This window comes from Poecilia reticulata, chromosome 5 (assembly GCF_904066995.2).
Source record: "Poecilia reticulata chromosome 5, P_reticulata-male-v2, whole genome shotgun sequence".
Classification (NCBI taxonomy): domain Eukaryota; kingdom Metazoa; phylum Chordata; class Actinopteri; order Cyprinodontiformes; family Poeciliidae; genus Poecilia; species Poecilia reticulata.
Window position 1 is genome coordinate 34,465,106 of NC_088834.1, and position 16,651 is coordinate 34,481,756.

The window sequence follows — 16,651 nt, forward strand, 5'->3', positions numbered from 1 at the left end:
CCCACTCTTTTTTTTCAACTGAGTTTTTTTAGGTTTTACCCCTTTAGCTTGTCTAGATTTTCTTTTAGTGTTTGGTATTTTAAAAACACTTTCCTCGTCCCTGATCAAATTCCCTCCACTATGACCTAAGTCATCAACATCCATTTCTTCTTGCAATCCTTCTTGTGTGGTTGTTTGACTTCAGGAGAAGTAATGACATCTTCAATGTCACGTTCTGAAACATTCGACTGTTTTTGGTCTCCTGTTGAGACTCCCTCCCCAGGGTTAGTTTCTTGAGCTCCTTCCCCAACATCAGCCACCGGTTCTCCTTCCCCCAGCTGCACCCACTGTCGCTCCATTCATAGTATCTGCTGATGTCCCTGGCTCTGGATTAACCTGAAAAGTCTCTTTTTGAACTTTTTCAGGGCAATTACGAACCGAATGTCCCTCCTGGTTACACCCAAAACACTTCATTGTTTCAGTTGTTGCAAAGATAGTGTAATCAAAGCCGTCAACTTTAAATTTCATCACTATGCTCAGTTCCTCCATGTCATTTTTTAGAATCCTAAACACTTGTCTTCTAAATGAAACGTCTTTCAGCTTTGCTGATTTGCATCCCGACAGGAGCATTTTCATTGCCAACACGATCTGACCATGACGTGACAATTCCTTCAACAACACTTCATCACTGATGAAAGGTGGCAAATTAGACAGGATGATCTTCTTAGCAGGGTTCATTAAAGGAAAAACTGTAGTTTGCGTATTTCTCAAAACAATTCCCCCCTCAACTACGCTGTTCACCTTAACGATCGAGTCCAAAAACATAACAACTGCATTATTCATCCTGGACGCTGCCTTCACACTTTCACACCCAACAAGTTCCCCAACAGCTAAACCACACTCCTCAACCGAAAAATCCACGCCAACTGGTATTTTAATACCATGCCGACGTGAAAGGCTCCTAAAGCCTGCAGCACTGTAACTTTCCTGGCCATCGCACCGAGCTAAAAGCTTGGCGCGGCTGAAAAAAAGACACCATTGAAACACCAGTGAAAACAGATCGTGTTAAAGTGCGAAACAAGTGAATCACCATTGTAGAAGGTGAAGATCAAACCTTTAGAACACCTCACACTCGTTCTCCTTCCACTCCACACATGCAGCAGACGCTCACACATGCACACACTCTCTCTCTCTCTCTCTCTCTCTCGAGAGAGAGAGAGAGAGAGAGAGAGAGAGAGAGAGAGAGAGAGGTTTAAAATTTCCTTTATTTTACACTCCTTATGTCAGACAACAAAAAACAATAATAAATACAAACTCAAAAAAAAGGAAAAACACAAGCATCATCTGTTTGATGATCGTTCTTTTTGTTTCTCCTCGACAACCATATTGCCAGTTTCGCAGTCCCAGAAATAAAATTCAAAAGAATGTGAATAGATCTCTTTCTTGCACTGTACCGTGGACCATAAATAAAAACACAGTTAGAAAACTGTTCACCAAACCCACCAAACAAACGACCTAAGAGAACAAAAAGAGACTTCAATCTTGAACATTCAACAAATAAATGAGATAAAGTTTTATCTTTAGAGCAAAAACAACAGGAAACACTAACGCCAGGATGAAGGTGTGCCAGATACCCGTCTGTAGCTATGGCCCCATGCACAACCCTCCACTGGAGGTCACCCACCCGTTTCTCAATGGGACCGTGTACAGGGACCGCCAACAGCCTCTTGGGGTAAAACTGGAGTCAAAAAACTCAAGCCACTTCGAAACCCTCACATCTGCCAGAGAGCGTAAATTCAGCACCTTCACACAGACATGATACAAAAAGTTTTTCCCCAGGCCTTCAAAACAGCCCAAAGGAGTATCTTGGAGAGACAACAACAATTCTGGTTCATCCTGCCACTGATCCGCTGCAGGAGAGACGATCAGGGAAGGAAACATGAACTCGTATTCATCATCGCTCTGATGGAAACTGGCAGAGATGCACATGTTTCTTTAATCCTTAATGCGAGCCTGTTGGATCGTATCTGTAGACTCTCTATCAGACTGTCCATGGGCAGCTTCATCAGGTGACCCAGCTTTACACAGCCTGCTTCCCTCATCTTAGATCTTAGCGTACCAGATGAGAGGAGCTGTGACGAGAGGAAACCGTTTTCAAACAGAGGCTCCTCAAAAACCCACATTCCAGGTGTTGACTCAGTCTCTCTCTCAAAGGTGAGGATTTTCCAAGCGTTTAGCACAGATTGATAGAACAGGGTGAGACCAGTCAAATCCATAGATCCTTTTCTCAGCAGAAAGAGATGTTTATCGAATCCCATACGACCTGCTTTCCTCAGCAGAAGACGCGCCGTATCCAGACATGGCAGTCCAACCCCATATAACAGCTTCTGCTGTGTTTGAAGCCTGAAAGCCGCGATCCGTGACATGATGTCGGTAAGTCCTTGTCCTCCCTCCTCCACAGGTAGATACAGGCAGCAGCTCTCACCCAATGACATCCAGACCAGAAAAAGTCCACTAGAGTCTTTTGGAGACGTTGTATAAAAGAGGATGGCGGCGATAACACAGTCAGTTTATGCCAGAGAGCCGAAGCAACCAAGTTATTAACTACCAAGGTTCTTCCCCTGTAAGATAGCTGAGGTAGCAACCATTTCCATTTAGATAATCTGGCACACACTCTCTCCATGACACCCTCCCAATTTTTCCTCAAAACAGCCTCCATTCCCAAATAAACTCCCAAGAATTTTAAGCCATGATCAACCCAATGAATATTACCTGGTAATACGGGGAGATTATTATTTTTCTATGGGCCAACTTTCAAAGCAGAGGTTTTCTCCCAGTTTACTTTAGCTGAAGAAGCTTTTTCATAAAGCTCCAAACAATACTGAAGGCCCATAACGTCATTCTGGTTCTTAATAAAAATGTTTATGTCATCAGCATAAGCAGAGACTATTAAACTTGAATGATTAGGCAAACCTGGAAGAATAAGGCCAGTAAGGGTGGAACAAACTTTGTGTACAAAAAGGTTAAACTACAATAGAATACAACTGCCCAGATATGGGACGGCCTTGTCTAATACCTCTTTGAACTTTAACAGGACTACTTAATCCTCCCCCGACTTTAACAACACAAAACACTTCATTATATAATAAACCCAATAAAGAAATAAAACCTTCACCAAATCCAAATGCTCTTAATGTAGAAAAAAGAAAACAATGATCGACTCTATCAAAGGCTTTTTCCTGATCTAAAGAAATAATTCCAACATCAATTTCATATAGTTTACAAATGTCAAACAAGTCTCTTAAAAGAAAAAGATTGTCCTTGATAGATCTTTCAGGTACACAATATGATTGATCTCTATGTATAATAAGTTCAAGAATATTTTTCAGCCTGTTAGAAAGTACTGTAGAAAATAACTTGTAGTCCACACAAAGGACAGAAACAGGCCTCCAGTTCTTCAACAAAGTCAAATCTCCTTTTTTGGAAGTAGGGAAAGAACAGCTTGTCGACAGGACGATGGTAAGATTCCTGTCAATGTCCTGAAGCACCTCCCACAAGTCCTCCCCCAACAGCCTCCAAAAATGTTTGTAGAAGTCCGCAGGTAAACCATCTAAGCCTGGACTCTTTCCAGAAACCATCTGTTCAACTGCAGCCGTCAGTTCGTCCATTGAAACTCCAGCATCCAGAATGTCCCGATCTACAGCGTTAAGCTGAGGAAGATCGTCCAACAAAGTTTTCATAAAGCTTCTGCTACAGGTCTGCTTCTTGTAGAGGTCACTGTAAAAGGCCGCAGCATGTTCCTTCATAGTGCTGCGATCAGCAGTCAGCGCTCCATCAGGAAATCGGAGACAAATCGGCTGCTTTGCCCGGCTGACACTCCTCTCCAAATTAAAAAAGAAACATGTCGGGGCGTCCATGTCCTTCACTGTAGTAAACCTCGACCGAACTAAAGCCCCTTTAGCCCTCTCCTGTAAAAAACAACTTCACTGATCTTTCTTAAGTTTGGGCTTATTATTAGCATCAGTTGATAAATTATTTTCCAATTCTTTAATCTCATTTTCTAAATTTTGAATTACTTTTTTAATTTTAGCTGTAGAAAAACTTGTATATTGTTGGCAAAAAAAACTCTTATCTGAGCCTATCCAACCTTCCACCACTCAGTTAAAGACATAAACTCTGATTTTTTTGTTTTCCATAGTTGCCAAAAGTTACTAAAACTTTGACAAAAGAAAATATCCTTAAGCAGTTTCGTATTAAAATGCCAATACAATCTGTATCTAATATTACTTGAACAAAGAAAATCCAAGTAAACCAGGCGATGATCAGAAAACCCAACTGGAGAAATTAAACAGTTGGACAATCTATTTCTATAAGTATCTGAGATATATAATCTGTCCAACCGGGCCCAACTCACTATCCCATCCTTCATTTTTACCCAGGTTTACTGTCTATCCTGAGGGTGTTTAGTCCTCCAAGCATCAACCAGGCCCAGCTCTGCTGTCACCTTAGTTAGTTTAGAAGATGATGGAGGATGAGGTTCTTCCCCAGTTCTGTCAGTTAGAAAACTAGCAGTGCAGTTCCAATCACCCCCCAACACAACACACTCATTTTGATTGGACTGCTGCAAAAAACTATACATGTCTTGAAAAATTTTAATTCTTTGATCCCCTTGGTTGGGTGCAAAAATATTCATAAAACAGAAAAGGGTTTTTTCTATTTCCACACTAATCACCAGGACCCTTCATGGGACTAACTCAGTATAAGAAACAACATTAATGTCTAAACCTGGTGAGAATAAAACTGCTACACCAGCAGATGACCTGGTCCCATGAGACAGAAAATATTTCCCTTTCCAACTCAAACCCCACTCCACCTCATTTTCATGGTCTGTGTGTGTCTCTTGTAAAAACACAACATCAAGTTTTTTTTTCCTAATCTTCTCTAAACTGACCTTCTTTTTATGCGGATCCCTCCCACCATTGATATTTAAAGTCCCCCCCCTGATGTTACTCATAGAGGTGAAAAACAGAAGGAAGACAGACAGAGACAGTGGAGAGAAAATCACCCAGTGCACTTTAATCATCATCTTATTTCTGAGTTTTCAGTCGTTTTGAACCTTTTGATTCAGTTACTGACAAATGTCTCCGAACGTTTGTCATGTGTTTTTTCAACCGGAACCGTTTCTTTTCCTCCAACATCTCAAAACCAACTATTTTCTGTACCGTTGATACGCTCTTGATAAATTTTTCACCATCAGAAAAATAATCAAGGACTTTAACTTGTTTTCCAAATGTTTCATCCAGAAAATCATTAATTTCCTCCAGAGTGTACAAATCACCACTAGATATTTGTGAATCTGCGATTGAAACGCAGTCTGAGTCGCTGTCATACTCATGTCCTCTACCTGTGCAGGTGAAGCTGCAGACCACCTTCAGGTAACGCTGCAGCCTCGGCAACAGCACAACCAACCTTCTGATCTGTTTCTATAACCAGATTGCTCCCATCTGAGGAGACCTTTGGAACATCAGTTCCAGTTTTCTCAGTATCCTCCCGTGCACCGTGTTTATTCAGACCACTGCTTCCCTCCCCGGCATCAGAGCCAACTGACGGAGGACGAAACACTCCCTCCTCCGCCGGGGGAGAAGCTCCAACCACCGGCGACTCCTCTGCTCTTCCACTCACCTCAACCTGAGCTTCCTGATTTTTGTGCGGATAGGAAGCCCGCTTATGTCCAACATCCCCACATTCAAAACATTTCATACTCCCAGTACTCGCATAAACCATGTAAGATCCTTCTTCATATTTCAGTCTGAAAGAAACTTCTAGCGTCTGTGTAGCAGAGTTTAAGAACATGAAAACCTGCCTCCTGAAAGACTGAACGTGTTTCAGCTTGTCATGTTTACATCCCAAACCAACAGTTTTAAAACCACTCGCAAGTTTCCCAAAGCGCTGGAGCTCTTTCTCCAACAAAACATTTGGAATGAACGGCAGCACGCCCGAGATAATAACCCGGGTGGAGGGCACCGCCAGCGGCGACACCTGCAGGTCTCCGCCTATTGTCACCCCACTGACAACCAGCTGGTTCACAAAGCGCTCCTTTTTTAAAAATATCACTACTCCCTTATTCATTCTGGAAGCATAAATTAAATTGCCGTGACCAACTAGATCACCAACTGCCAACAGAACCGTTTCAACTGGGATTGTCGGATCAGGTTGGATCCGAATCCCATTCCTCAAAGAGAGGGGCAGGGGCTCTGAAGACGCCATCCCCGCAAACAAACAGCGCTACAAGCGCTGAAAACAAAAAAAAAGAACCCAAGACTTAGAACCAATTTAAGTAAAGACTATTAGAAAGCAAATACATGAAAAATGAAAGAAATCAAAAAACGTTTGAGACACTTTCACTCTCTCAGACTCACCACATGCAGACCCACCACCACCACTCCCAGAGAGAGAGAGAGAGAGAGAGAAGGGAATTTTTTTATGTACATATATATATAGGTCCACCTTATTCCTGGGAGGTTTACTCCGGAAACGATTATGGGTTTTACTTCCAGCACCCACCGGAAGTAGCAGTATTTCACTATAATTTGTAGGGTTTTTTGCTAGTCTATATTTATGATAGAAATTACGCCTCTCTTTTCAGCTATAATACAATATTTAATAAAACTTGTTTATGGACACCCCATCTGCTATCAGAGCTGCTCAGAACAGAGGATCGTAATTATGAGTTAAGTTTTGTAATGGGAGTTAGCAGGGCTGCTAGCAGCTAATTTTTCTGAAGAACTGACAGTAATAAAGAGAAAAGCAGAGAAGCTAGTCAGAGTATGAGCTGCCGTTAAGCACTGACAGTGTATGTCCGTGATATTGGAGAAACCAGAACTACATAATATTTGATTGGTGTGATGTGAATTTTATTTCTTGTTTGAATTTAAAAAATAATACAGTTCATGATCTGACTCATTATCATTATGTTTGGGCCAGCAACTGGTGTGGAACAACACTAGTTAGGGGGTTAAATTGATAATTTGTGTGTTTTCATCTCAATCAATTCCACTGTCAGTAATGTTTTTTAGTTTATTTGAGATCTGCGATGTTATTTTAGTATTTCCTTGAATTTTGTGAGTAGTGTATTGTCACTTTGACACTATGGTAAATCAATATTGCATCTATTAACAGCGGAACTTAAATAAAGAAAAATGAAAGGACCCGAAGTTTCTGAAAGAGTGTCATCCAAGGCTAGCCACACTATTTGCTTCCAAAAGTTCAGTCACAAAGCAAATCCTGCTGGTGACCCTTGCTCTATTTACTTGGTTTGTTGCATGCAAGATGTTCTCAGTGCTGAGATGGAACATTGATTTCAGTTTGTTCTCAAATATGTCTCGCCAACAAGAAACAATATGATATTGTTCTCTATTGCTTCTCGTGATTTCTGAATTGACTGATTTCATACTGCACAAACCAGGTAGGACCTTGCTGATGTGCACAAGCCCACATTGACTACCTGAAGGGAAAAGTAATTGCACCACAAGATTCTGCAGCTTGTAGACCAAATGGTTTCTGTATTACTTTTGGTCTCATACTTCTTTCACAATATTGTCTTGGTGTTTTATTGGCGCAGGTTGGCCTTTAGCTGTTGAACATTCCCAAATTTGTCACCAAATAACTGGTTCACAGAGTTCATGATTGATTCAATATCTGCTAAATGGTAAGGTCCACTGGCTGGGAAATATGGCCAAAACAACATCTATTCACCACAATACATGATAGTTGGAAGGAAAAGCCCGCTGGACAGACTACTTACCCCATTTAACAAACACTCACAGAGCACCTAACGTATGGAAAACACATGGATTATCAAAACAATCCTTAAGTGTGCAAAATTTCAGCATTTTAGGGATATTTGGATTTTAAAAGCATAATAAAAGAAAAATAAGACTTGAATTGCATGGACAAAAACAAATAAATATTTTCTTTCAGCCAGTAAAATAATTTTATTTTAAGTGAAAGATGAAAGATTCCACTCATCCTGCACACACTGTTCCATCTCCTTCCCTCAGACCGGAGGCTGAGGAGCATCCAGAGCAAGACCAACAGGCTGAAAAACCTCCCTGCAACCGTCAGACTGCTGAACTTCAGCTGCACTTAATTCATTTACACAGTTTGAGAAAGACTGAGTCACACAATAATCTTTCTCATTGCAGAATGATGGGCTTCAAATTGTTTGGAAAGGTTCTTTAGGTCCAGGTTTATTAGCCATCAACAATTGATTATCTAAAGTGATTTCTCTCCTCCCTGGCATCAGTGGCGCAACTACACATTATTCAGGTGGATGCGAAAACAGATCGGCGCCCCCCTCCCCCCGAGGGAAGGACCGTCAGGGTGAAGGAGCGACGCTCACTCGCCCACCCCCCACCCACGAGGCGACGATACGTGAAAGATAAAACTTGCTATATTTACCTCGTTATGTGCGCGAGGTGAAGGAGCGTAAGGCGCGCTGAAGTGTATGGGAAAACATAATCGCCGTGCCGCCCCCTCCAGACGGGGCTTTGGCGCCCCCACTGCCAACCGCCATACTTCTTCTTTGTATGGCGGTTGGCAGAACACTGAGAATGCTGACGCTATTGTGCCCTCTACTGCGCATGCGGGTCACAGGTTGTTTGCCCTTTCAGACTGCAGAACACATACAGGTCGCATACAGTATGTGTGGCAGTGTGAACGGCCTGGCAAAACAAAATCAGATTTCACAAAAAATCGGAATTGGGTCACTTCAGGCTGCAGTGTGAATGCAGCCTTAGATCACTCTGACACCAACTTTCTCTCACCTTAAGGGTCTCCATGGCAGGTCCGATCTTGACAGTTATCTTTTTACCATGTGGAGACTTTTCAAAGATGGGCTGAGAGAATTCTTTAAGGTACGGTTCTAGCTCACAGGCCACCAGGCAGCCATCTTCTGGAAGCCCCTCTGCCATGGACAGAGCTCCATAACCGGTGAACATCCCAATCTCCAGGACCCTCTTGGCTTGACTCATGTGGATCAGCATCTTAAGGGTCTGACCTGCCAAAAAAGCACACCCAATAACATATCATGATGAAACACATAACAGATGAAATGTAATAATAATAAAGGTGCATATAAATGTCCCACCCTCAACACGGCCAGTGATGCACTCCTTTGGAAGCCGGAACTTAGTCTTGCCCTCCTCAAACACTTGGTCCCAGTTGTGAGACATGGTCTTCCTACCAATAAGTACGCATTTCTGATTTTACATCTTGGTACACTGCTGTGTAAAAATATTCACACCCCTGGGACATTTTAACATATCATCTTACAACTACAAATGTCAATGTATTTTATGCAACACACAAACACAAAGGAGTGTATCATTTTGAGCTGCATGGAAATGTACACATGGTTTTTGCAAAAAAAAATCTGAAAAATGTGCTATGCATTTACATCCAGTCCTCTTTAACATGCAACATTTTTTACATGCGACGTGCTCTATGTTAAAAAAAAATGTTTCATGTTGGTCTTGAACATTGAATTTATAGATTCACATATTTCCATGTAGATACTCAAGGTTTTCCCCAGAAAACTTGCTAAGCCCGGTAGTCGGGTGCCGAGGCGGTCCACCGTGTTTTTGTATTAAAAGATGTTAAGGTGATAGGAAATTTTAAAATATCACTTGGTAATTATACGTTACGGGAAAACATTGCCAGTGAAACACTACTTAAACCCACAACTGGTCTTAAAAACAACAAATATACAATTAAAATATATGTCAATTATTTGCACTTTTGCTTAATCCAAATTAAGTCAGAAGCTCCATCAGGCCCCCCAGGGCTTCAGGGGCCGCATAAATGCTAATATTTTAACACAAACCACAGATACATCAATCAACCAATCAAATTGTATTTGTATAGCACATTTCGGCAGCAAGGTGCTTTACATAATTAAAGAAAAAATAAAAACAGCATGTGACATTGAGTAAACAGTAAGAAAGAGAAAGAGATTTTGGAAAAAAAAAAAGATTAAAAAAGATAAAAACATGTTTTGTTACAGAATTTAAGCGCCGTCCGTTTATCTCCAACCTTGCAGCACCAGGTTCCTCTCACCTGTCACGGAAATTTTTGCGCTAGGACTTCGCTGTCCTACAGATTTTTGTGCACTATTTTTTACCTGTTAAGAGTCTAGAATTTACAGGGTTTTTCTGTGAGCACAATGTCACTCGCCACTTTTACATCATTAGAAAGAGGAATAAAAAGAAGTTAATAATTAGTTAAAAAGTAAAGATAAAAACATTAAAAACATCAAAGACATCAAAACCCACTCTAACCCTAATTTAGCCATAAGCAACTCTAAACAGGTGGGTTTTAAGTTGCGATTTAAAGGCACTCAGTGTTTCAGCTGTTTTACAGTTTTCTGGAAGTTTGTTCCAAATCTGTGGTGCATAGAAGCTGAATGCTGCTTCTCCTCGTTTTGTTCTGGTTCTGGGGATGCAGAGCAGAACCAGAACCAGAAAATCTGAGGGGTCTAGACGGTTGGTACAGCAATAACAGATCTTTAATGTATTGTGGTGCTAAACCGTTCAGTGATTTATAAACTAACAACAGTATTAACGCATGGATGAGTTTCTCTAGATTGTGCTGAGACATCAGTCCTCTAATCCTGGAGATGTTCTTCAGGTGATAGAAGGCCGACTTTGTGACTGTCTTAATGTGGCTCTGAAGGTTCAGGTCAGAGTCCATCACTACTCCCAGGTTTCCGGCTGATCGCTGGTTTTTAGTTGCTGTGCATTGATTCTAGTTTGCTCCTCTTTAGGTCCAAAGATAATAACTTCAGTTTTGTTTCAGTTCAGCTTGAGAAAGTTTTGGCACATCCACACATTGATCTGTTCTAAGTGATTGGATGGGTTCAGAGTCACCTGGTGACATCATGATGTAGAGCTGTGTATCATCTGTGGAGTTATGGTAGCTAATCTTATTTCCTGTTATAAACTTAGCCAGTGGGAGCATATAAATATTGAAAAGAAGGGGTCCTATGATTGAACCTTGTGACCTTGTGGTCACATGTGACCTTTGACCTCTCTGATGAGAAGTTTCCGATTGAAACAAAGAAATCTCTGTTCTTTATGTAAGATTCAAACCAGTTGAGCACTGGACCGGAGAGTCCGACCCAACTCTCCAGTCGATTCAGTAAAATGTCGTGGTCAACAGTGTCGAAAGCTGGACTGAGGTCCAACAGAACCAGCACTGTGGTTCTCCCACAGTCTGTATTTATATGGATGACATTGAACACTTTTACAAGGACCGTCTCCGTGCTGTGGTGAGCATGAAAACCAGACTGGAAGGAGTCAAAGCTGTTTGTTATTGTTAGGAAGTTATTTAATTGTTTAAAAACAGCTTTTTCAATAATTTTGCTGATGAATGGGAGGCTGGAGATCGGCCTGTAATTCTGGAGTAGTGATTTGTCCAGATTGTTCTTTTTTATAAGTGGTTTGATAACTGCTGTTTTCAAAACCTGGGGGAAAACACCTGAAGAGAGCGATGAGTTACTATTTGGATCAGATCAGTAGCAATGACAGCCAGGACTTTCTTAAAGAAATGTGTGGGTAGGACATCCAGACAGCAGGAACTGGAGCTTAATTGTCTTATAATTTCTTCTAGGTTTTATAATTGAGTAGCTGAAATTAGGTCATTTTTCCTGTATTTGTTTTGTTTGGGCCCAGCATTGGTACTGGCTTTGGAGTGGATGTGCAGATTAATCCTCTGATCTTTTGAATTTTCTCTGAAAAGAAACTGGAGAACTTGTTGCAGGCGGCATTAGATTGAAGTTCAGGTGGCAACGTCATAGGAGGGTTTGTGAGCCTGTCAACAGTAGCAAATAAAGCTCGAGCGTTGTTGATGTTTTTGTTTATGACATCTGCAAAGAAAGCCTCTGTTGCATGTTTTAGTGTTGTGTGATAGTTACGTAGTCTTTCTTTGTAGATGTCATAATAAACGGCAGTTGAGCTTTACGCCGTTTACGTTGGGCCCTGCGGCAGAGTTGTCTTGCAGTTTGAACTGTTTGTGCATTTCTCCATGGAGATTTCTTCATACCAGTCACAACCTTTACTTTAATGGGGGCAATGTAATCAATGATATCTGAAAGTTTGCACTGAAAATCATCCACCAACTTAAACAGCAAAGTGATCCGACAGGGCAACATCAGTTACAGAGACATTGGAAATATTCACACCCTTACTGATAACCAGGTCCAGTGTGTGTCCCTGAGTGTGTGTTGCTTGTTTGACATGTTGTGTTAAACCAAAACTCTCTAATATATTACAGAGCTTTTTAGCCCCTCGGTCTTGTGGGTTGTCAACATGAATGTTGAAATCACCAACAATTATCAAACAATCATAATCAATACATATGAGAGATAGAAGCTCATTCAAGTCCGTAAAGAATTTTTCTACATATGTTGGAGTTTTGTATAGTTAGTGTCATAAATACATGAATATACCACTTGTTTATTGAGTTGATCAATGCTGCTAAATTTGATTCAATTTACAATACCTTAAAGATCTGTTATTGCTGTACCAACCGTCTAGACCCCTCAGATCTTCTGGTTCTGCTCTGCATCCCCAGAACCAGAACCAAACGAGGAGAAGCAGCATTCAGTTTCTATGCACCACAAATTTGGAACAAACTTCAAGAAAACTGTAAAACAGCTGAAACACTGGGTCCCTTTAATCTCAACTTAAAACCCACCTGTTTAGAGTTGCTTATGGCTAAATTATGGTTAGAGTGGGTTTTGATGTCTTCCATGTTTTTATTTTTTATTTCTTTTATTTCTCTTTCTCACTTTCTTTTTTAAATCTCTTTCTCTTTCTCAATGTTTATTTAATGTCACATGCTGTTTTTATTTTAATTATGTAAAACACTTTGAAATGCCTTGCTGCTGAAATGTGCTATACAAATAAAATTTGATTGATTGATTGAAATCAATTTTCAATTTTATTCAAATTACATAAATTGAAAGATTTTAAATTGTTTAACATTTAAATGTAAGATTTTAAGGAGCTGGTAAGTTTACTTTGTAAAAGTTCAAAGTACAATATCCATAGTTAGATTGTTTTGTTACCATAGCTACAATCTGATGCTGAGTTTAATCTTTCATTTTTAGCTCTGCTTGTTTACAAATACAAATTAGTAAATTGTAATTATAACTGACTGCTTTGTAGGTTGGCCAATTAAACTACTCGCCTTCTCTCAGATTAAATCCAACACATTTGCTAGAGGTGCTGATGTTTTTAGCAACAAAAGGGGCCCCGAAATCAAATTCTGCTCAAGGCCTCATCCAGCCTTGGACCGGCCCTGCGCATCTCTGCACTATGCACAGTACCAGCAAACGGGAGAGTTAATTCAATGCTGCTAAAGTGACTTTAGTCGCTCTTTCATTTCGTGTCTGTTGAGTTTTTAATAAGCGTCACAGAAACTACTCTGGTTGGTCGAGTTTATGGGACGAGTTTATCAGATTTCTGCGTGGCTGCGCACATTAACTCTGTATGACTAAGTGGACAAAGCATTTGATATGGTTTGATGCATTGTGTAACCGGAAAAATAATACTAAAAATATAGTATATAATATAAAATCGGCGCGAAAGCTCCTCACCAGCCTGAACCTGCATGATCAGGTTAGCGGTAGTTCGTTTACTAATACACCGGCCAACCGGGAACACAGATAAACTTTATCAGTGCAGGCAGAGCCGGGCGCTGGGTGGCGTTTTGAGATGGAAAAGCCGCACAAAATTCTTTGCTCACAAATATAAATCATTCTCACCGCTCGCTCAACGCACCTCTGAAAGCGCGACTACAAGTTATTCCTGCAGTTCATGGAGAGCTGCGCAACCAGAGTGGTGTTTAAAGTCCTTAACTTGATAAAAAAAAAAAAAAAACTCTGGAAAGAATCATAATTCCTCACAGGGGGTTGATGTAAATATGCATACAGGTCAGCAACTGGACCTGAAACTGGAAAGGAGTTTCCAGTTTCAGTGAAAGGAGGCGCGCGGGATCCGTGCTGAGGTAAACTTAACCCAGCTGCTGCAGTGCGCAAAGCAACGCGCAGAGTCGCCAGCGGTGTGATTGGTCCGGCTTTAAATGCATAAACTATAAACTTATCTTCTATAAACATATCTTTTAGGAATAAATCTGCTCCGCCAGTGAAGCGTGCAGAGTAACAGAGAAGCTTGCAATCTGGCTTAAAAAAGAAGAAAAAAAAAGTTGTTTTTATTTTTTATTATTATTTTCCTAAAAACGTAAACAAGAAAGGCTTAGACTGGTGGTGGCGCTAGTAAAGACTGGCGGGCCACCAGGCCTATAATACACTGGGGGAAACCCTGATACTTGTTTATTATTTCATTTTATTTCTTCAATTCATTTAATATTTCGGTCATATTTAAATTACTTATAATTTAACACGCGTTATAAAATTTATGTCACTAATTATTTAATTTATATTTGCTAATCTTTAACATTGAGCTCCTTTAAAACCCACCTGCTTAGAGTTGCCTTTGAAGCATAATCGATTTAGAATTTAACAATGGCACTTGACTAAATGCAATGTTTCAATTGTTGATTCTAAGTTTGTGTTTTTATTATGTAAAGCACTTTGAAATGCCTTGTTGCTGAAATTTGATATGTAAATAAAATGTGATTAATTGATTGAACATGGGAGTAGTTTGTCAACAAATTAGCAATTTCTCCTTGGGGATCAATAAAATATAGCTTGATTCTGTTGCCATTAAAATACACAAACGTTTGTGATAACGTAAAGAACTATGAAAGAGTTTCAGGGGTATGAACACTTCAACAAGGGACTGCATTTCACACAATAATACACTTTTATTATCAGATGATTTAGTGGAGAAAAAAAAGCAAAGTCATACTTATACAGCTCAGCCAGAGGTTCGCTCTCTTTGCTGCTAATTTTCTCCAGGTAGTTATCCAGTCCACTTGCGATGTCGAGAGCCTTCTGCAGGTGGCTTATCAGTTCCTCTGGAACGGTGGCACATGTTGAAGCTATGCCCTTAGCCTTTGTCAACAGATCCACTATGACTTCCACAGGGGTGTCAGGAACTGGAAAAATCACAAGAGCATGTCAATTCAATTCAAAAATACTTTATTGATGCCAAACAGAAATTAAATATATCAACTACCAGGAAATTACTTCTGCTCCATTCTGTAATCCATTTCTGTAGCCAAGCAAAAAATTGTTTTCATTTGAACTTATTCAATAATAATCATAATAATCAACAGGTGTACATTAAATCAACCACGTAAATATGCCAGATATAGCCACTGGGGTTAATTTTTATTTATAGTCCTCTGGCAGATTGATGGTAACAAAACAAAACAAAAAACAATTAACATATAAAAAATAATTTACAACAATTTACAGAAATTAAATATTAGAACGAGATGGTTACAGGTCCTTCTAAAAAAATTAGCATATTGTGATAAAGTTAATTATTTTCCATAATGTAATGATAAAAATTAAACTGTCATATATTTTACATTCATAGCACACCAACTGAAATATTTCAGGTCTTTTATTGATTTAATACTGATGATTTTGGCAAACAGCTCATAAAAACCCCAAATTTCTATCTCAAAAAATCAACATATTTCATCCGACCAATAAAAGAAATGTGTTTTAATACAAAAAAGTGAACCTTCAAATAATTATGTTCAGTTATGCACTCAATACTTGGTCAGGAATCCTTTTGCAGAAATAACTGCTTCAATGTGGCATGGAGGCCATCAGCCTGTGGCTCTGCTGAGGTGTTATGGAGCCCAGGATGCTTCGATGGCCTTGAGCTCATCCAGAGGTTTGGATCTTGCGTCTCTCAACTTTCTCTTCACAATATCCCACAGGTCAGGAGAGTTGGCAGGCCAATTGGGCACAGTAACACCATGGTCAGTAATACCAGTGGTTTTGGCACTGTGAGCAGGTTGTGCTGAAAAATGAAATCTTCGTCTCCATAAAGCTTTTCAGCAGATGGAAGCATGAAGTGCTCCAATACCTCCTGATAGCTGCTGCATTGACCTGCCCTTGATAAAACACAGTGGACCAACACCAGCAGCTCCCCAGACCATCACTGACTGTGGGTACTGGACACTGGACTTCTGGCCTTTTGGCATTTCCTTCTCTCCAGTCTTCCTCCAGACTCTGGCACCTTGATTTCCGAATGACATGCAAAATTTGCTTTCATCCGAAAAAAGTACTTTGGACCACTGAGCAACAGTCCAGTGCTGCTTCTCTGTAGCCCAGGTCAGGCACTTCTGACGCTGTTTCTGGTTCAAAAGTGGCTTGACCTTTGACCTGGGGAATGCAGCACCTGTAGCCCATTTCCTGCACACGCCTGTGCACGGTGGCTCTGGATGTTTCTACTCCAGACTCAGTCCACTGCTTCTGCAGGTCCCCCAAGGTCTGGAATCGGTCCTTCTGCACAATCTTCCTCAGGGTCCGGTCACCTCTTCTCGCTGTGCAGCGTTTTCTGCCACACTTTTTCCTTCCCACAAACTTCCCACTGAGGTGCCTTGATGCAGCACTCTGGGAACAGCCTATTGGTTCAGAAATGTCTTTCTGTGTCTTACCCTCTTGCTTGAGGGTGTCAATGATGACCTT

General features: G+C 40.5%; 1 protein-coding gene across 4 annotated transcripts in view; it reads right to left on the bottom strand.

Moving 5' to 3' along the window:
- LOC103465591 (uncharacterized) overlaps positions 1-16,651 on the bottom strand; it is a 53,373-nt gene that overhangs the window by 34,153 nt on the left and 2,569 nt on the right. For 2 of the 4 annotated variants that reach the window (XM_081607531.1, XM_017304576.2), the window contains exons 2-4: positions 14,910-15,099; positions 9,128-9,219; positions 8,805-9,037 (exon numbers count right to left, since the gene is read on the bottom strand). In XM_081607531.1, coding sequence (XP_081463657.1) covers positions 8,805-9,037; positions 9,128-9,212 — 318 coding nt within the window. In that variant the 5' untranslated portion in view covers positions 9,213-9,219; positions 14,910-15,099. Of the gene's footprint in view, positions 1-5,661; positions 6,262-8,804; positions 9,038-9,127; positions 9,220-14,909; positions 15,100-15,179; positions 15,219-16,651 lie in introns of those variants that run through there. The other 2 variants (XM_081607532.1, XM_081607530.1) reach the window with 2 other exon arrangements.